Genomic DNA, 22,908 nt, shown 5'->3' on the forward strand with positions numbered 1-22,908 from the left:
CACGGAGATTGTAAAGTAATGTTTTTTGGCCTCAGCCGAAATATCGTATGCTGATTTCACAAACAAGCTATTTCAAAGCCACTTTTTTTATTGTATTTTATTTCACGTTTATTTAACTAGGCAAGTCAGTTAAGAACAAATTCTTATTTACAATGATGGCCTACCCCGGCCAAACCCGGATGACGCTGGGCCAATTATGTATGTATATATATTTGTGATTTTCTGTACATCAAATCAATTGCATGTGCTCTACTGCTCTGCATTTGCTCTCAATTGATAATTGATAATATTGGAAGAAAAAGTACAAAAAATTAAAGATCTGTGGAGCCCTCTGAATGATTGTCTCAACCCAAAGTGGCCCCCTTACAAAACATTGTGAGTAACACTGTACTATACCTTTCATATGTGGTTGTCCCACCTAGGTATATTGAGATGAATGCACTAACTGTAAGTTACTCTGAATAAGAGCATCTACTAAATTATGTAAATGTTCAATGTGACTGAAACAGCCATGGCATATGGTTTACATCGTTTTCATGCTCATCAAAACATTCAGTGACCACTCATGCCCTGTGGATGGGGGCATTGTCATCCTATGAGGGCATAGCCATGGTAGCCAAAATAATGGCAAAAATAATGACCTACCCAGCATTTTTATACATGACCCTAAGCATGATGGGATGTTTACTGCTTAACTAACTCAGGAACCACACCTGTGTGGAAGCACCTGCTTTCAATATACTTTGTATCCCTCATTTACTCAAGTGTTTCCATTATTTTGGCAGTTACCTGTATGCATTTGTGAACACTGCAAATCATAGACGGTATGAGTCACCTGAAACTCCTGACCATATGAATAGGCCATGTGAATAGACAGGCACACAATGTCCCTTGAATGCACAGTGCAGCCGGGTTGCTATGACAAGCTCGTCAACAACGCAGAAGCACCTGAATGATTTCATTAAGCATCACTCAGCCGGGACAACCCGCCCCTGTCACGGCCCCTGTGACTCAGAGGTACATTTCACTACCGACAGGCGACCCTAACTGCTGCCAGATAGTGTGTTCCTGTTTCACCTGGGGGCCTGGTGCTGTTGCCACAACATGGGAGAGTGTGTATTGCTAAACAGACTTGGTTATAAGTTTAACTGGATTTTTTAAGAGGGAGGTATGGAGAGACCGCGGAAGTGTGGAATAGTTAGAGAGAGTGTTCATCACTGATGAAAACCTCTCATCTCCAAAACAGAAACTTTTCAGGAAATGTAAAAAAAAATTCATATCTTCCTATTAACAAACATTAATTTAAGAAACTTTAGAAGCTATTTTGAAAAAAAATCTTGGTCCTAGAGCCATGACATTTTCAGAGTACATTGAGGGAAGTTACTAATTTCAATAAAAATGGCAAAAATGGAGTTACGAGGTTTTCATCAGACACTGACAATAGGTTACATCCTTCTGACGTCATAATCAGTACTTTCACTCAAACACATTTTTTTTAAAGCTGCTGGATAATCATGTAGCTACAGAGCTACAGACACGGTCTGCATGTAAACATTATTACATTGTTCACCATGACGTATACTACATGAACAAGGCATATGGTTTACTGTCTGTATTCACTCATGTAAAAGGATGAACATAGTGCATTTAAACGTAAAAACTGTTTACATTATAGGTGTTTATAAACAGATTGTAAGTCAACTGTTAGAATGAAGTCAGACGTGAAACAGTCCCCATTCACACTGATATCGAACCTCAAAAGCCATGACTTACTGTCTTGTTGCTTTACTGCCTACGGTACAAAACAGTGTCAACACAAAGCTTTACTTTAAGTGGTTAGACAAGGTGAAAGACTTAACATAGTACCCATTCATAAAGGAATCATTGTTCATTGCGGTTACATAGGTGTTTAACTATGTCATATGCATTACTAAACAGTACTTACTGTAAACTGGTTCTCCATCTCCAACACATTACCTCTACTCTTGCACAATCATCCTATTTCACGCTACCCAGACTAAGCCTTTACTTTGCAGTCACAATAGCAGGTGACCAGGAATACCACTACCATTACTTCTAGCCTGGTCCCAGATCAGTTTATGCTGTTAGTCACAATGACCATAGAGTGACCAAACTGATCTGGGACCATACTTTATCCTTCTCTGAGCAGAGTCAAGCGATTGTTGTTGGTGAGGTTGGCATCTACTTGGAGAAAGGAAGAACTTGCATTCACTGACATATTCATTATGTTTTAATGTATTTTTTTCAACAGCAGAGGTCAGAACCAACAACGTTTTGGCGGTTGCCTTCGTCAGCGTGAGGTTGGCATCTGCCATGACAAGTCAAGTTATGCGCATGATAGTGAATTGCAGACGGTGGGACTGTCAGCTGACAGGCCACAGTCTCTTGCGGACTCTTTCCAACTCCCAACTTTACCTCTGGTGACAGCGAGAGTTATGAATGAGAGGCGAGGCAGATGGGATCCTTCACCCCGAGACACACGCACGCCTCCCCTTAGACTCCATGTTCATTAACGCACCCACACTATCATATATTATTGTTGGGCCTCTGGCTTCAGCTGCCCGCCCCAACCAAAACACCTCCCTAATCACGCACACACACGCACATCCTGCACTACTAATTATAGCCCAACACAGCCCTGCCACCCAGGCAAACTGGGCTAGCCGACAAGAGACTCACATATCTATATCTTTACCTCGCCAACGCACTCCTCCTCCTCGTTCTCCTCTTCCTCCTCCCCCTCTTCTCCTCCTCCTCCTGTTGTCTCTGTACGTTTCTGTAACTCTGTACAAACGTCGGTCCACACCACTAGAGACATTTTGTAGGTCACTCACAGTTAACTTTTTGGTAGCCTCCAAATCAATACATGTTTCTCTCAGAATTGCTACTTGTTTCCTTTACATACAATAACTTCCTGGACAAGCCCAGACAGTGGTCATGAAAGCCTGTGGTCTCAGGGGTACAACTCACATAAGAAGTCAGACATGAGCTAATGCTGAAAGATATTTGCCTTTTGGTTTTGATTAATACATTTTTAAAATTGTTTCTAGGTAGCTACTTGGTGTCCTGAAGCGGGCCCGAGTTTTGTAACCACTATCTACACATCAGCTCAGTCAGTTAAAAGTAATTTGTGTCACACACAGGGGGATGGGGGGGAATGGATGCACAATTAATAGCGAACAACATCCTAAATCAATGGTACAGCCAGCGCACTGATAAATCAGGCTTGATAAATTATGTTGGATCAATTAACTGGGATTAGAGTTGCCTGGTGGCTAGTCCTGTACAGGGGCATGCAGAGGAATAACCTACTAGAGTTTTACTGTAGTTTATCTGTACCGTAGGGGCCTTATGATGTCAAAGTCACATGTTATTTTTTTCTCATTGACCTCATGAAGCTAAATTTACATATGAGAGATGTGCATCTGTGTATGTGGTCAAAATCTAGAAAATACACTAAGTAATTATCTGGAAAAAAAATAAAATAAAATATATATGCATACATGTGCTTAGTACAGTACTGTAGACCAATTTGTTACCGTTACATTGATTGGGCCACCTGTCACTTTACGAGATCTATCTTCAAAGACAGTAGTGATGGGACAAACTGCACTAATCTCTAATTAGATTCTATCGATTAGACCACCCTACTCTCCTCCCTCACATACAGTACACACTCCTACTCAGGGACAAAAACATGCACAGCCATGCCCCATAAAGTACCCCTGCCATTGAAACACCCTCTTGTTTCACTGGTGTGATTGCATATAGCATCAAATTGCTCTCATTTTCATAACCAAGTAAATGGGGCACTCAGACATTAGGCTACACTTCCAATTGTATCATTCCCTTTAAATAGACTTATCAGCTCTAGATCCGTAACTCTCTAAGGACACTGTCTATCTCGGCTATCAGGAGGCCTCAAGAAGTGTGGTCCAGGCTGCCATGTCAAGTAGCCTGGGAGCATGTCGCGTCCTTCTGTTTAATTATTGTAAGCTGCTATGTTTAACAGAGGCCCACTCAGGATCAGTCAGGGCCGTTAGCTCTTATCTGTCTCTGATCTACATATGTCAGTTTGGCAGTTGGGGAAAGGGGAACAGTGTGTGAGAGGTGAAATTCCCCCAAAGGGATATACAGTGGTGTAAAGTACTTCAGTAAAAATACTTTAATGTACTACTTAAGTACTTTATTGGGGTATCTGTACTTTAATTTACTATTTTTGACTACTTTTACTTTTACTTCCCTACATTCCTAAAGAAATGTATGCACTTTTTACATTTTCCCTGATACTCAAAAGTACTCATTACATTTTGAATGCTTAGCAGGACTGAAAATGGTCCAACTCGCACACTTATCAAGAGAACATCCCTGGTCATCCCTACTGCCTCTGATATGGTGGACTCACTAAACACAAATGCTTTGTTTTTAAATTATGTCTGAGTGTTTGAGTGTGACCCTGGCTATCTGTAAAAAAAAAAAAATACAAAAAAATACATATATATATATATATATATACAGTTGAAGTAGGAAGTTTACATACACTTAGGTTGGAGTCATTAAAACTCGTTTTTCAACCACTCCACAAATTTCTTGTTAACAAAGTATAGTTTTGGCAAGTCAGTTAGGACATCTACTTTGTGCACGACACAAGTAATTTTTCCAACAATTGTTTACAGACAGATTATTTCACTTATAATTCACTGTATTGCAATTCCAGTGGGTCAGAAGTTTACATACACTGAGTTGACTGTGCCTTTAAACAGCTTGGAAAATTCCAGAAAATGAAGTCATGTCTTTAGAAGCTTCTGATAGGCTAATTGACATCATTTGAGTCAATTGTAGGTGTACCTGTGGATGTATTTCAAGGCCTACCTTCAAACTCAGTGCCTCTTTGCTTGACATCATGGGAAAATCAAAATAAATCAATTGTAGACCTCCACAAGTCTGGTTCAACCTTGGGAGCAGTTTCCAAATGCCTGAATGTACCACGTTCATCTGTACAAACAATAGTACGCAAGTATAAACACCATTGGACCACACAGCCATCACACAGCTCAGGAAGGAGACGAGTTCTATCTCCTAGAGATGAACGTATTTGGTGCAAAAAGTGAAAATCAATCCCAGAACAACAGCAAAGGACCTTGTGAAGATGCTGGAGGAAACAGGTACAAAGTATCTATATCCACAGTAAAACAAGTCCTATATCAACAAAACCTGAAATGCCACTCAGCAAGGAAGAAGCCACTGCTCCAAAACCGCCATAAAAAAACAGACTACGGTTTGCAACTGCACATGGGGACAAAGATCGTACTTTTTGGAGAAATGTCATCTGGTCTGATGAAACAAAAATAGAACTGTTTGGCCGTAATGACCATTGTTATGTTTGGAGGAAAAAGGGGGAGGCTTGCAAGCCGAAGAACATCATCCTAACCGTGAAGCACGGGGGTTGCAGCATCATGTTGTGGGGGTGCTTTGCTGCAGGAGGGACTGGTGCCCTTCACAAAATAGATGTAATCATGAGGATGGAAAATGATGTGGATATATTGAAGCAACATCTCAAGACAGCAGTCAGGAAGTTAAAGCTTGGTTGCAAATGGGTCTTCCAAATGGACAATGACCCCAAGCATACTTCCAAAGATGTTGCAAAATGGCTTAAGGACAACAAAGTCAAGGTATTGGAGTGGCCATCACAAAGCCCTGACCTCAATCCCATAGAAAATTTGTGGGCAGAACTGAAAAAGCGTGTGCGAGCAAGGAGGCCTACAAACCTGACTCAGTTACACCAGCTCTGTCAGGAGGAATGGGCCAAGATTCACCCAACTTATTTTGGGAAGCTTGTGGAAGGCTACCCGAAACGTTTGACCCAAGTTAAACAATTTAAAGGCAATGCTACCAAATACTAATTGAGTGTATGTAAACTTTTGACCCACTGGGAATGTGATGAAAGAAATAAAAGTTGAAATAAATAATTCTCTCTACTATTATTCTGACATTTCACATTCGTAAAATAAAGTGGTGATGCTAACTGACCTAAGACAGGGAATTTTTACTAGGATTAAATGTCAGGAATTGTGAAAAACTGAGTTTAAATGTATTTGGCTAAGGTGTATGTAAACTTCTGACTTCAACTGTATATATATATATAAATATATTATTTGTACTTTTACTTTTGATATTTAAGTATATTTTAGCAACTACATTTACTTTTGATACTTACGAATATTTAAAACCAAATACTTTTGGACTTTTACTCAAGTAATATTTTACTGGGTGACTTTCACTTTTACTTGAGTCATTTTCTATTAAGGTGTCTTTACTTTTACTCAAGTGACAACCTTTTCCTCCACTTCGGGATATACACTCGTAGAAAAAAGGGTTCCAAAAGGGTTATTTGGATGTCCCCATATGTGGAAAGGGTTCTTCGGATGTCCCCTATGCTGAAAGCGTTCTATTTGTAATATTGAACCCAAAATTGTTCTACCTGGAACCAAAAGGTTTCTACCAGGAACTAAAAATGGATCTTCAAAGGGTTATCCTATGTGGACAGCCGAAGAACCCTTTTAGGGTCCAGATAGCACTGTTTTTTCCTAGGCCCTATTCCCACTACGAGATACAAAGGAGAGTCTGAGGAACGGGGTGGCGAAAGAGAATTGTACTTTTCAATTCACATTACATCCTTGCATTACTTTGCTCCCGAGGGGTGCAGCGGTCTAAGGTACTACATCTCAGGGCAAGATTTTACATGTTTTTTATTTAACCTTTATTTAACCAGGTAGGCCAGTTGAGAACAAGTTCTCATTTACAACTGCGACCTGGCCAAGATAACTCAAAGCAGTGTGACACAAACAACAACACAGAGTTACACATGGAATAAACAAATGTACAGTCAATAACACAATAGAAAAAATCTATATACAGTGTGTGCAAATGAGGTAAGGTTAGGGAGGTAAGGCAATAAATAGGCCGTAGTGGCGAAGTAATTACAATTTAGCAATTAAACACTAGAGAGATAGATGTGCAGAAGATGAATGTGCAAGTATAGATACTTGGGTGCAAAGGAGAAAATATATATATAAATATGGGGATGAGGTAGTTGGATGGGCTATTTACAGATGAGCTATGTACAGGTGCAATGATCTGTGAGCTGCTCTGACAACTGATGCTTAAAGTTAGTGAGGGAGATATGAGTCTCCAGCTTCAGTGATTTTTGCAGTTCGTTCCAGTCATTGGCAGCTGTTAGAGAACTTTAAGGAAAGGCGGCCAAAGGAGGAATTGGCTTTGGGGGTGACCAGTGAAATATACCTGCTGGAGCGCTGCTACGGGTTGGTGCTGATATGGTGATGAGTGAGCTGAGATAAGGTGGGGCTTTACCTAGCAAAGACTTATAGATGACCTGGAGCCAGTGGGTTTGGCGACGAATATGAAGCGAGGACCAGCCAACGAGAGCATACAGGTCGCAGTGGTGGATAGTATATGGGGCTTTGGTGACAAAACGGATGGCACTGTGATAGACTGCATCCAATTTGCTGAGTAGAGTGTTGGAGGCTATTTTTGTAAATTACATCGCCGAAGTCAAGGATCGGTAAGATAGTCAGTGTTACGAGGGTATGTTTGGCAGCATGAGTGAAGGATGCTTTGTGCAAAATAGGAAGCCAATTCTAGATTTAATTTTGGATTGGAGATGCTTAATGTGAGTCTGGAAGGAGAGTTTACAGTCTAACCAGACACCCAGGTATTTGTAATTGTCCACATATTCTAAGTCAGAACCGTCCAGAGTAGTGATGCTGGACTTGCGGGCAGGTGCGGGCAGCGATCGTTTGAAGAGCATGCATTTAGTTTTACTTGCATTTAAGAGCAGTTGGAGGCCATGGAAGGAGAGTTGTATGGCATTGAAGCTCGTCTGGAGGTTAGTTAACACAGTGTCCAAAGAAGGGCCAGATGTATACAGAATGGTGTCGTCTGTGTAGAGATGGATCAGAGAATCACCAGCAGCAAGAGCGACATCATTGATGTATACAGAGAAAAGAGTCGGCCCGAGAATTGAACCCTGTGGCACCCCCATAGAGACTGCCAGAGGTCCGGACAACAGGCCCTCCGATTTGACACACTGAACTCTGTCTGAGAAGATGCGTCACTACAGCCCGTGGTTCAAATCCAGGCTGTATCACATCCGGCCGTGATTGGGAGTCCCATATGGCGGTGCACAATTGGCCCAACGTCGTCCCGGTTTGGGTAGGCCGTCATTGTAAATAAGAATTTGTTCTTTACTGACTTGCCTAGTTAACGGTTTTAAAAAATGTTGTGGCTGGTGATGTAACATTTTTAGTCTGCAGTTCAAATGAAACATCAGAGTAGCCAGTAGAGTAAGCACAAACTATTCAACAATGAAACACTTTTCTTCTAAAACATGTTACACTATTGAATAATTCAACCAAACCATATTACACTCTTGAATTTAAAAAGCAATTCACAAGCATGTATATGCAGACAATTAAAAGGTTTATTTTCTCATCTGTGGGCTACACTGATGACATTTTAGCTTCAAGGCAAAAGCCCAGAGTTCGTTGCTATAACAGCATGTCTTCAACAAGTAACATTAGCCTATCAAAAATGAGCGATTAACCCTCTCATACGAATATAAAAGTACAGCAGGCCTACCTTACAACATTACAACAAGCCAGGCTTCATTTTGATCAATATCATGCAAATTATTGTGGTAAAAGCAAATTGTGACTGAAAATCTGGGTATAAGTGAATGCACCGCAACAAGCTGATTTATATGTAAGCCCATACCTGGAGAAGAGGGTATACTCAGATTTGGCTGAAATGTACTCTGTACTCGGAATGACCTAAAATGATAAATCCCATATTGGTCTTTCACAGTCAGGCCAACCCAAGCTGTACTGTGCAAGTAGACTAATAGTAGGCCTACTATTGACACAGATAAATGAGTCTGTCAACTGGATGTTCTATGTCCACAACAATGCTTAAACCACATCATGAGACCACCTTTGAGGTCTGGGAAAGATCGAAGAAAATGTCAGTCAAGTGTGCAGGCACCTAGCACTGTTGTTTGGTTATCAGTGTTTTTGTAGCACACATGAAATGGAGTTTGCAAAACAAATGGCTACTGGATTGATACAAATAATTATGATATCCTTCTGCCTACATAGGCTACTTTGTAGCTAGTTAACATAACAGTTAGGTTTTTGGGAAAGCCTTTCCAGCTACCACAAGACGGTTTGGCCTATCAACATCGAGCTATATTTTTCCTGTTCCTTAATTGCTTGAAACCTGGATGTTTTGCTTCATATTATGAGGCATGCGGAGCCAAAATCCGACCATAGAAATGTTGAGGGAAATATTTTATAAACACTTCCTCATATGCACTCTCCTGACTGTTCTATTGGTTTTCAAATCAACCTTCATTCATTATCTAGCAGCCAAAGGCATTATCTTACCCACTGGACACAGACATCAATTCAACGTTTGTTGCAAGTTGGTTCAATGTTATTTAATTGAAATGGCATGTAAACAATGTTGATTCAACCAGTGTGTGCCCAGTGGGAAGTCATATTAATAATCCATGATAGTTGTTGCATCTTTAGATCTCCCCACTTTGCCATTTTCAAATGGATATTTCCATCTCTGTCCATTAAACTGGTTGCATGGGCGGTGCAGATTTTAAAACATGTTTTCCCGTAAATTGTATTCTGGAACATTTGCACATAGGCCTACCGCCATGTGCACAATGCTGAACTTAAAATAAGAAATAATAGTTCCATCAAATCAAATCAATCAAAGTTTATTTGTCACGTGCGCCGAATACAACAGGTGTAGACCTTACAGTGAAATGCTTACTAACCAACAGTGCAATTTTTAAGTAAAAAATGGTATTAGGTGAACAATAGATAAGTAAAGAAATAAAAACAACAGTAAAAAGAAAGTGAAATATAACAGTAGCGAGGCTATAACAGTAGCGAGGCTATATAGAGGCCCCGGTTAGTCGGGCTAATTGAGGTAGTATGTACATGTAGGTATGGTTAAAGTGACTATGCATATATGATAAACAGAGAGTAGCAGCAGCGTAAAAGAGGGGTTGGGGGACACACACAATGCAAATAGTCCGGGTAGCCATTTGATTACCTGTTCAGGAGTCTTATGGCTTGGGGGTAAAAGCTGTTGAGAAGCCTTTTGGTCCTAGACTTGGCGCTCCTACCACTTGCCGTGCGGTAGCAGAGAGAACAGTCTATGACTTGGGTGACAGGAGTCCCTGACAATTTTATTTGGGCCTTCCTCTGACACCGCCTGGTATAGAGGTCCTGGATGTCAGGAAGCTTGGCCCCAGTGATGTACTGGGCCGTACACACAACCCTCTGTAGCGCCTTGCGGTCAGATGTCGAGCAGTTTCCAAAACAGGCAGTGATGCAACCGGTCAGGATGCTCTCAATTGTGCAGCTGTATAACTTTTGGAGGATCTGGTCAGTCTCTTTTGGAGGATCTTTTCAGTCTCCTGAAGGGGAAAGGGTGTTGTCATGCCCTCTTCACAACTGTCTTGGTGTGTTCGGACCATGATAGTTCGTTGGCGATGTGGACACCAAGGAACTTGAAACTCTCAACCCGCTTTACTTCAGACCTGTCGATGTTAATGGGGGCCTGTTCGGCCCTCCTTTTCCTATAGTACACAATCAGCTCCTATGTCTTGCTCACATTGAGGGATAGGTTGTACTCCTGGCACCACACTGCCAGATCTCTGACCTCCTCCCTATAGGCTGTCTCATCGTTGTCGGTGATCAGGCCTACCACTGTTGTGTCGTCAGCAAACTTAATGATGGTGTTGGAGTCGTGCTTGGCCACACAGTCGTGGGTGAACAAGGAGTACAGGAGGGGACTAAGCACGCACCCCTGAGGGACCCCAGTGTTGAGGATCAGCGTGACAGATGTGTTGTTGCCTATCTTTACCACCTGGAGCGGCCCATCAAGAAGTCCAGGATCCAGTTGCAGATGGAGGAGCCCAGTCCCATTGTCCTTAGCTTAGTGATGAGCTTTGTGGGCACTATGGTGTTGAATGCTGAGCTGTAGTCAATGAACAGCATTCTCACATAGGTGTTCCTTTGGTCGAGGTGGGAAAGAGAAGTGTAGAGTGCGATTGAGATTGAGTCATCTGTGGATCTGTTGGGGCGGTATGCAAATTTGAGTGGGTCTAGGGTTTCCAGTATGATGGTGTTGATGAGAGCCATTGACCAGCCTTTCAAAGCACTTCATGGCTACCGACGTGAGTGCTAGGGGGTGGTAATCATTAAAGCAGATTACCTTGGCTTTCTTGGGCACAGGGACTATGGTGGTCTATTTTAAAGTTGTAGGTATTACTGACTTCGTTAGGGAGAGATTGAAAATGTCAGTGAAGACACTTGCCAGTTGGTCCGGGCATGCTTTGAGTACACGTCATGGTAATCCATCTTGCCCTGCGGCTTTGTGAATGTTGACCTGTTTAAAGGTCTTGCTCACATCGGCTACGGATTTGTCTGCAACCCTTCATACAGCGAGCTTAGTTTTTGTCCAATCGGAGTTGTTGTCTCTTTGTCTGTGTAAAGGATTTTAATGTTTTCATCCTCCCTAGGGACAAGAGTTTTTCCAGGTGTTTTTTACCATATGACTTGATTAGAAAAATAATCTGGTCCCATCATAGCCCATATAAAACCGTTTTTTACATCTGATAAATTACTACTAGTGTCCAGAGTTGGTTAGGTTAGTCTACTACCAGATCAGGAAAAACTCTGGGCCCCAGGAAAAAAATCCCCCCCGCAGCACTATGGGACCTATGGTGCCACCTACAAATGAAAAAACATCTCCTATTTGTATGAACAAAAAAATTTGGGTGGTGGGGATGGGCTTCCATAGTTTTACATGGCTCAGTACAGCCGGCAGCTACAGCGACGATTTCAGAGTGTAACAGGTTGTTTCCCGCAATTTCTGGTAAAAATTCAATAAAAAAAGTATAAAATATGAGTAAAAGGTTTATACATTTCACCTGTTTCAAAAACATTGCTCTGCTATTACCATTTACAGTGCCTTTGGAAAGTATTCAGACCCCTTGACTTTTTCTACATTTTGTTATGTTACAGCCTTATTCTAAAATGGATGAAGTAAAAATACCCAATAATGACAAAGTGAAAACAGGTTTTTAGACATTTTTGCAAATGTATTAAAAATAAAAAACAAAAATACCTTATTTACATAAGTATTCAGATCCTTTACTATGAGACTCGAAATTGAGCTCAGGTGCATCCTGTTTCCATTGATCATCCTTGAGGTTTCTACAACTTGATTGGAGTCCACCTGTAGTAAATTCAATTGATTGGCCATGATTTGGAAAGGCACACATCTGTCTATATGAGGTCCCACAGTTGACAGTGCATGTCACAGCAAAAACCAAGCCATGAGGTCGAAGGAATTGTCCTTAGAGCTCCGAGACAGGATTGTATCAAGGCACAGATCTGGGGAAGGGTACCAAAAAATGTATGCAGCATTGAAGGTCCCCAAGAACACCGTGGCCTCCATCATTCTTAAATGGAAGAAATTTGGAACCACCAAGACTCCTAGAGCTGTCCGCCCGGCCAAACTGAGCAATCGGGGGAGAAGGGCCTTGGTCTGGGAGGTGACCAAGAACCCGATGGTCACAGAGTTCTAGAGTTCCTATGTGGAGATGATAGAACCTTCCAGAAGGACAACAATCTCTGCAGCACTTCACCAGTCAGGCCTGTTTGGTGGAGAGGCCAGACGGACACCACTCCTCAGTAAAAGGCACATGACAGCCCCTTGCCAAAAGGCACCTAAAGACTCTCAGACCATGAGAAACTAGATTCTCTGGTCTGGTGAAACCAAGATTGAACTGGCCTGAATGCCAAGCGTCACTTCTGCAGGAAACCTGGCACTATCCCTACGGTGACACATGGTGGTGGCAGCTTCATGCTGTGGGGATATTTTTCAGCGGCAGGGACTGGGAGACTAGTCAGGATCGAGGCAAAGATGAACACAGCAAAGTACAGAGATCCTTGATGAAAACCTGCTCCAGAATGCTCAGGCCCTCAGAATGGAGCGAAGGTTCACCTTCCAACAGAACAACGACCCTATGCACACAGCCAAGACAACACAGGAGTGGCTTCGGGACAAGTCTCTGAATGTCCTTGAGTGGCCCAGCCAGAGCCTGGACTTGTACCCGATCGAACATCTCTGGAGAGACCAGAAAATAGCTGTGCAGCAACGCTCCTCATCCAACCTGACAGAGCTTGAGAGGATCTGCAGATAATAATGGGAGAAACTCCCCAAATACAGGTGTGCCAAGCTTGTAGCGTCATACCCAAGAAGACTTGAGGATGTAATTGCTGCCATATGTGCTTCAACTAAATACCGAGTAAAATGTCTGAATACTGGGGTCTGAATACTGGAATACTGGAATACTGAATACTGGTAGGAGTGTTGGCTCAATGAGACAATACTGTTCATACAACCCTGCTTCAAGGGATGTAACTGTCAGACAAGTGTCGAGCGGTACCTCCGCTGATAGCGGATATTTGAGTAATATGTGTAGACGATGGTATTTTTACCAAAAGTGTAGTAAGTGTGAAGAGGTTCTAAGAGTGTACTAGAGAAAGGGAGGTCAAAGGTGAGAATGAGAAACTGCATTGCATGCTATTTGTTAAACTAGACCTAATAAAACTAATAGCAAATTGCAAATTGCATTTACATACAGTATGTACAGTGTCTATAGTAACCATGGAAATTAATATCCTGTCAAATTCCAGCCTTGAATTCAGGTGGAGGAGCTGAGACTTTGTGATCATTACTGTCTCTACTCAGTTTTGATGTGCTGTACCTGGCAACCAAACTGCCTTTAGGGGTCTTTATTGACAAAGGTCCTTTGTATGAGGTTCTGTAATGGAAACCTGAGTTGGTTCCCATCAATGTGCAGTCTAGGGAGCCATCTTGGCTATCTGATAGCCTATCACCTGTCTCCTCAGTGGAGCAGAAAAGAAAATCGGCGTCAGTTTCTCAGAGGTACCCTATCATTTCATATTTTCATACACGCATGTGTACACAAACATGCTCAAAGTAAATTCACACACTTGTGAGAAACTCCAAACACACAGGTAGGCTGCATCCTAATAAGGAATACATGTTTTCATGCACTCATTTACAGACTGGCATGAATACGCAGGCACACACACTTACACACGCTCATCTACAGAACACAAATCCACAGATCCACATTTACACATCCACCCACTACCGCATTGGCCACTGGGAAATATGCAAAGGAGTATACAAAGTGCAGAGGAGAGCTGCTCAATGTAAATTTGAATAGGGAGAGTGAGCAGAGTTGAGCCAAGGCTTCCCTTTAAGCACCTTGTTATTGGAACCACTTACAGGACATCATCCTGATGTCTGCAGTTAAGATTGTAAACTGCTTCAGTTTCAGCACTTAACCCGACCATTATGTAACATATAGGTTGTTCATGGAATATTAATCCCGAGCGAGCACACGCATGCAGGCGCACACAGGAACACACACACAGGAACACACACACACACACACACACACACACACACACACACACACACACACACACACACACACACACACACACACACACACACACACACACACACACACACACACACACACACACACACACACACACACACACACACACACACACACACACACACACACACACACACACACACATACCCGCAGTGCCACCCTTGTAGGTGATTGACATCTGACACTCTGGAATAGTTTAATAGTCTCTAATCTATTAACACTGGGACAGGCGGGCCGTGATGGTTCTACAGCCGCACTTCACATCTTCATCTGTAGATCTAGACGTACAGGTTTTGCTGCACCCCAACCAGCCTGCTCAGAATGCAGCCAGAGTAGGACGTTTGGCACAGCAGAGATTTGCTATGCACACTCAGCATTAGATGAAGAGGGGGTGGATCCGTGGGCATCGGGTAAGGGTGTGTGTGGAGGGGAGGGGGGGTGTGATGTAGGGGATGATCTGTCTTTAGTGTTCTCTCCGCAATAGAGTGATGTAGCAAAAAAAAAGGCACATTCTCGTACAGAGGAACATGTGTGCTTATGCGTACTAAGACGATGTTGGATCGTACAGCAGATGTAACACACACGGACATGCTGATACGTATGTTATAACACATTGGACGCACGCACATGCGCACGCACGCACACACACACACGCACACACGCACACACACACACACACACACACACACACAGGGAAGTCCACCCTGGTTGGACAGCACATCAGCTGGCACTGGCTGTATGCAAAGCTCTTGAGCCTCGACACCTGCCAAGTTGATTCATTACATTAACAACTCTGGTTTCTAGACGTTTATTCCTAGCTGGCCCCCCATAATGCCCCCCCCCCCCCCCCCCCCCTCACCCGGTAACAGAATTTCTGAAATTGAATTGGCTACAATGGGAAATAATAGTAGTCACAAACCACAGTTGGGTTCACAAGTTTCTACAGCACAGTACAGTACAGTTCAGTACGGCATAGTACAGTACAGCACTGTAGAGTACAGTAAAAAAATGTACCCTAGAGTAGAGTTCAGCACAGTACACTGTAAGCACACTAGAGTTGAGTACACTATAATGTACTGTACTCTATCTACTGTACTGTACTGTACTGTACTGTACTGTACTGTACTGTACTGAACTCTACTCTGTACTGTGCTGTACTGTACTGTACTGAACTCTACTCTACTCTGTACTGTACTGTACTGTACTGTACTGTACTGTACTGTACTCTACTCTGTACTGTACTGTACTGTACTGTACTGTACTGTACTGTACTGTACTCTACTCTGTACTGTACTGCACTGTACTGTGCTGTACTGTACTGTACTGTACTGTACTGTACTGTACTGTACTGTACTGAACTCTACTCTGTACTGTACTGTACTGTACTGTACTGAACTGAACTCTGTACTGTACTGTACTGCACTGTACTGAACTCTACTCTGTACTGTACTGAACTCTACTCTGTACTGTACTGAGCTCTACTGTGCTGTACGTTGATGTCCGAACTTGTGAAACATTTGATTGGTTCAGATTTTTTCCGGTCCAAACAAACTAAATGTGGTCTTGTTTGGGGGCAGAACTCATTAAAATAGTAGCCAGTGTCTAGAATAATACCCAAATATGCAACAAAGGATATTTCATATGTATACCTTTGTGTACCCATTTAGGATACTTCACCATGAAGACAATGACATTCATATACATAATTATGTATTTCTGTGCAGTACAGATCAGGGACCCATGATGAAATTCCGTTACCTCAATTTCGTTACCGGGTGTAAATCCACTTCACTTACTGTAGTTCAATAACCAAAATAGATGTGTCATGCCATAGTTGACACCCCATTCTTTCTGCAGATATCATTGAATCTTAATTCGGAGCAGGTATTTAAGAGTGTTTGAAAAACGTGAACACAAAAATCTGAAGGAGATTTTACTGAAATTGTGTTACCAAACTTTGCATCTGCACAGTTCTTCCAGTAAATGAGGTTTTGTAAAAATGTTCAGTGTAAATTGTTAAAAGTAGTAATTTTGCATAGAGTTGTATGGTTTGTTGAACTTATAAATGAAGGGGTTTTGTTTGGCATACATTTTAAGTGAAAAATCTGAGTCTCAGCACAATTCCGTTACCATGGAATTGCCCATGAACAATCAAATAGCTGGGTTGTGTCATCAACTCGGTGCCTTTTGATAGATGTAACTTGATCAAAAAAATGATTTTATCATTCTGTCATAAAGAGCACGTTCAACTTCGTAAAAAACGTGTTTTCCCATTTAAAGAGGCAAAATAAAAAAAATAAAAAAGGACTACAGTAAGTGCCTATCAAGTGCCAAATAAAGTAACAGGGTTGATCATAACACGGTTGACCGTAACAGGGTTCATGATTTCATCTTAAATCAGCCATGAAGGGGGAATAGAAGCTTGGGAATAGAAGCAACGGGGAGTGGCAATTGAATACAAGCTTCACAAAAAAACTGAAATTGCTAAAACATTTCCAGCCTATTTATCTATGGGTAACAGGGTGAATGCGTTATGCTCGATACAGTTTTCTACAACAAAACACCAGGAAATGGCCAAAAAGAGTACAATCAACTTACCTGCTTTTTCACTATGATTTGACTATTAGACAGACGATCAATGTTCCTTTTGAAAATATTTTAAAAGGAATAGTTTCAACATAATAAAACGAGAGATCAGTTCACGTAACAGGGTTGACCTTAAAATGAGGGACAGATGTGAATGAATCACTAATTACATGAAGTAAATATGAATCTTCAGGAATGACTTTGTCAAAGCAACAAAATAACTAGGGCTTTACAATAATGGTGAAAACGTGGAGAAATGTTGAGGTTAAGTGGGTTAAAATAGTCCTAAAAGTAACAGAGGGTGCATGCAGAAACATGTCAAAATGCTGAATTCTGGCACTTAAGCAAGTCTTTATTCATTTAAAAAATCACATTGATTGAATTCTCCATGTGGTCTATATTAAAGGGGCCTTCATTTAATATAACAGGCTTTTAAAATGCAATATTGGTGCACAATTTCTACTTAAAATACAGTATCAAAGGGACACAAAAAGGCACTCATTTCGTGGAACGACCCAAATTGAACCTAGCCATTATAGCCATTATACTTGTGGAGTTCTGAGAGAATTCTATAGAAGTAGGCTAAGCAATATTGTGAATACTTTCTCTCAACAATCCAAAAAAGGCAAAAAAAAAGTGTTATTTTCCTGAAAAGTGAGTGAGTCACTTGGTTAATAAGTTAAAGGCCACATCTCATCCTCATGTGTGACTCAGGTAATAGAGACATGTTCCTGACTGTGACCTGAATGACACACACATTCCTCTCAGCAACACCATTTTCAGATATAATTTCTGTCCAGTCAGTTAATCGCATTCTAGACTGCTTTGAATTACAGGGCCAGACATCAATTTTGACCGAGTAACACTAACCATCAGGCTGACGTATCAATATTATAGTATGATTAGCTGCAATTGGACATTGATTGCCATGTGCACAAATCAACTACTGTGCTACTAGTAATTGATCACTGATGTAATTTCTATGAATAAGTCTACTTTTTTATCACTTTTTCTCCCCAATTGGTAGTTACAGTCTTGTCTCATCGCTGCAACTCCCATACAGACTCGGGAGAGGCAAAGGTCAATAGCCGTGCGTCCTCTGAAACACAACCCAACCAAGCCGCACTGCTTCTTGACACAATGCCCACTTAACCCGGAAGCCAGCCGCACCAATGGGTTGGAGGAAACACCATACAGCTGGCGACCGTGTCAGCATGCACTGCGTCCGGCCCGCCACAGGAGTCGCTTGTGCGCTATGGGACTAGGATATCCCTGCCGGCCAAACCCTCCCCTATCCCGGACGACACTGGGCCAATTGTGCATCACCCCAAGGGTCTCCCGGTCACGGCCGACTGCGACAGAGCCTGGACTCGAACCCAGAATCTCTAGTGGCACAGCTAGCACTGCGATGCAGTGCCTTAGACCACTGCGCCACTCGGGAGGCCGTTGAATAAGTCTACTTAACCAAGTTAGCCTATATCAGAATGTTAAACTGACATTGTGGGTAAGTTTTCTAAGGACACAAAGTTAGGCAGCTGTCTTCTCTTTCACCATCTATTTGTTACTATATCTGTGATGCAAATCTACAGGACGAATACACCTACTCATTCAAAGGTTTTTCTTTAATTTGACTATTTTCTACATTGTAGAATAATAGTGAAGACATCAAAACTATGAAATAACACATATGGAATAATGTAGTAAGCTGTCATCAAGGCAAAGGGTGGCCTTGAACACTTTTTTGGTTACTACATGATTCCATATGTGTTATTCCATAGTTTTGATGTCTTCAGTACTTTTCTACAATGAAGATAATAGTAAAAAATAAAGAAAAACCTTTGACTGGTACTGTAGGTCTGGAATGAGGATGCAGCAGTCATCGTCATTCTATAACTCATCGCACTCTAATGCACCTGTAAAGGAAATAGATGTGTGAGAGACTAAAAACCAGAATGCATGAAATGTTGTGGGCCTATCACGGCAGTGATTACACTGAGCAACATATCAAGCATAGCTGAGATATCAGGGAGAAATATGTTGACCCAATTGGTTTTTGGCTGTCAACACCAGTTGTTCAGTCACAGCCTGGCCCTATTAGATATTTTTGCAGACAAGGACCAATAGGCCCAGTGAAGGGAGTAACACGAAAATCAAGTTATGGAGTCGAAGAATGTCCAAGCTGTCATCAATTCGGTTACGGAATTATCATCGAGTAATAGGGAATGTTAGTGTTAGATGGTTAGGAGGTGAATGGCTGGATTTACTGTTAATATTACTGCAGTGATATTGATGAACCCCATCTTTTAAAAAGTGGATCGTCTAACCATGTAATACTGCAGTAGTAGATATAACAAACCAAAACTAAAGTTATGAACGTGAAATTGGGATTCACAAATATCTTTGCACTGCAAACTTGAATGAACAAAGAAACCGTATGTCACAGGCTCACTGATAATGTGGTGTAATATTTGTTTATGGCAACCTTTTATTATACAGTTTCCACTGCAAATGTGGATTAGAACTTCCTCTTTATCCATTCCCAACTGACCTTACAATGAACTCAATACTTCTGTAAACCAGAAAATAAAGGAATTCTTATTTATCTTTCCACAGTCACTTGATGTACCCTGCTTGTTGATAAGCCTGTCCTGGGGATGTGCACATTTTCAAAATGTTCAGCAGTCTTTGTTTCTTTGTATTGTGTTGTTTGTAGTTTCTGTATGGGACTGTGTAAAAGAGAATGTGTGCCCTCACAGGCTCCATATACTGGGCCGTGTGTGTGTGTGTGTGTGTGTGTGTGTGTGTGTGTGTGTGTGTGTGTGTGTGTGTGTGTGTGTGTGTGTGTGTGTGTGTGCGTGTGCGTGTGTGTGTGTGTGGGACTTACCAGCACCACATTGAAGCGCTCCTCTAACTCCTCTTCGGCCGGCATGGGAATTTTGGGCCCCGCCGCCTGTTTCTGGGGGGTTTCTGAGCCTGGGGGGAACGACACTGTCTTCCCCTCCTTCCCCGTTGGAAACTCCATACTCCCAGCCGCATTGCCCATGATTACACAGAGCCAGGTACTCTACAGCTACTTCCACACAGACACGAACCCTAGTAATCCAAACAGGAGTCCAGTCCGACTCCACAGCACTGGAACTCAAAATCTGTGCTGAACAAAACGTATCCTTCCACTACTTTTCCTGTTGAGATGAGACTCCATGTGGCATTGACTGGCGACCGTTGAGAATTTCCATGAACCCAGGAGAAGCAGGCCAGCCCAAAGAATCATCTTCTCCAATGTTCCTACTCCTTCATTCTCTCAGACAGGGGAAGTGATGATGCAAAATGACTCAGACCTGTCAGTAATGTCCCTGTGCGCCATGAACAACCTTCAAGAGATTGAGAGATAGAGGGAGAGCAAAAGAGAAAGAGGAAGGACACAGGAGAGTTTGAGCGTGACACTCCTAGTCCTACCACAGCTGCAGAGAAGCCTTGAACAGAAAAAGAAAGGATGAAAAGTGAGGAAAAAACATGAATAAAAAAAGGTAGAGCTCCTGTGTCGTCCTGTGAAGGAGAGGTGCAAAAACTCCTATGCAGAGTACCCTAGTTCCTGAGTGGCAGCAGTAGCTGGCAAAGAGACCTTGGGGGACTTATAGGTAGGAGGTGGGGGCCACTCTCTTCTGACTGGTGCCCACACACGACGCTGGGGCTAACTGGTCTCCTGGTAGTCATAACGGAGAAGGAGAGAAGAGGACAAGGAGGCAGAGGTCCACAGCCAACTACTCTACCATCCGAAGCAGGGACAGACAGAGAGGGGAGGCAACAGCAGCACAGGCAGCTCTTCCAGAGAGAGAGAGAGAGAGGGAGGAAAAGGAGAGTGTTGGTGTTTCCTTGGTCCTAGTGCCTCCATGTACAGTTACAGGGGACTTCTCAAAACCAGAGACTCTGTGGTGTGTTTTATTACAGAGACCGAGGGAAGAAGGACATAATGAGATGGAGAGAACATCATTCCCTTAGATGACAAACAGTTGTCTTCAATGCAAATGTCTTACAGTGGGTGTTACAAGTCCAGCATTGACTCTTTAACATCACCAAAAGGTTACAGTCCTGTACACAACTTCTATTCAATTTCTTTTGAGATTTTTATCCTACGTGTGAGCTGAATAAAATAACAACAAGGGAATGTTCTGTTGCAGTAATAAGTCGAAGCCTGCCTTGCCAGAGGTACAGTGGAGGTACTGCATAACTTCTACAGCTTCTACAGGTCCCGTGTGGCTCAGCTGGTAGATCATAGTGTTTGCAACGCCAGGGTTGTGGGTTTGATTCCCACGGGGGACCAGTATGCAAAAGTATGCACTCACTGTAAGTCGCTCTGGATAAGTGCATCTGCTAAATGACTCAAATGTAAGCTTGTTGAACATGATCTAATGCGGATCAAAGCCTTATTTGGACTAGCGTATTACATCATTGGAAATCTCATAATGCACAAAGTCTATAAAAACAGCCCCGTGAGGTTAGCTAATGCATAACTCGAAACAGGATCAAGGTTTAATCAGAGTCAGAGTAATCAGAGTTCTATAGCAGTGACATAACTCTTGATACCTGTACTAGGTGTTGGTCCTGGTAGGGATAGGGCAGCTAATGATCCAGGCTTACCACTATAGTGACTGGTGTGTTACTGAAAGGCTTATTACCTGGAAGCAACGATTTAATAAATGCTATATTGATACCTGTAATAATAAGTCGTAGTAAAGCTTTAATGAGTGTTATATTGATACCTGTAATAATAAGTCAAAGTAAAGTAGTAGTAAAGCTTTAATGGGTGTTATATTGATACCTGTAATAATAAGTAATAGTAATGTAAAGTAATAGTAATGTAAAGCAGTAGTAAAGCTGTAATGAGTATTGAGTGTTATGTTGATGCCTGTAATAATAAGTAATAGTAATGTAAAGTAGTAGTAAAGCTTTAATGAGTATTGAGTGTTATGTTGATGCCTGTAATAATAAGTAATAGTAATGTAAAGTAATAGTAATGTAAAGTAGTAGTAAAGCTTTAATGAGTATTGAGTGTTATGTTGATGCCTGTAATAATAAGTAATAGTAATGTAAAGTAGTAGTAATGTAAAGTAATAGTAAAGCTTAATGAGTATTGAGTGTTATGTTGATGCCTGTAATAATAAGTAATAGTAATGTAAAGTAGTAGTAATGTAAAGTAATAGTAAAGCTTAATGAGTATTGAGTGTTATGTTGATGCCTGTAATAATAAGTAATAGTAATGTAAAGTAGTAGTAAAGCTGTAATGAGTATTGAGTGTTATGTTGATGCCTGTAATAATAAGTAATAGTAATGTAAAGTAATAGTAATGTAAAGTAATAGTAAAGCTGTAATGAGTATTGAGTGTTATGTTGATGCCTGTAATAATAAGTAATAGTAATGTAAAGTAATAGTAAAGCTTAATGAGTATTGAGTGTTATGTTGATGCCTGTAATAATAAGTAATAGTAATGTAAAGTAGTAGTAAAGCTGTAATGAGTATTGAGTGTTATGTTGATGCCTGTAATAATAAGTAAAAGTATTGTAAAGTAATAGTAATGTAAAGTAGTAGTAAAGCTGTAATGAGTATTGAGTGTTATATTGATGCCTGTAATGTAAAGTAATAGTAATGTAAAGTAATAGTAATGTAAAGTAGTAGTAAAGCTTTAATGAGTATTGAGT

The 22,908-nt window shown here is 41.5% G+C and overlaps 1 protein-coding gene across 6 annotated transcripts in view; it reads right to left on the minus strand.

The window, feature by feature from the left end:
- The window catches only part of LOC139570215 (formin-like protein 1), a 44,499-nt gene extending 23,488 nt beyond the window's left edge, over nucleotides 1–21,011 (minus strand). For all 6 annotated transcript variants that reach the window (XM_071391892.1, XM_071391897.1, XM_071391891.1 and 3 more), the window contains exon 1: nucleotides 20,097–21,011. In XM_071391892.1, the coding sequence (XP_071247993.1) occupies nucleotides 20,097–20,255 (159 nt within the window). In that variant the 5' untranslated portion in view covers nucleotides 20,256–21,011. The remainder of the gene's footprint in view (nucleotides 1–20,096) is intronic.
- Nucleotides 21,012–22,908: the final 1,897 nt, after the last annotated feature.

Source organism: Salvelinus alpinus, chromosome 3 (assembly GCF_045679555.1).
Source record: "Salvelinus alpinus chromosome 3, SLU_Salpinus.1, whole genome shotgun sequence".
Classification (NCBI taxonomy): domain Eukaryota; kingdom Metazoa; phylum Chordata; class Actinopteri; order Salmoniformes; family Salmonidae; genus Salvelinus; species Salvelinus alpinus.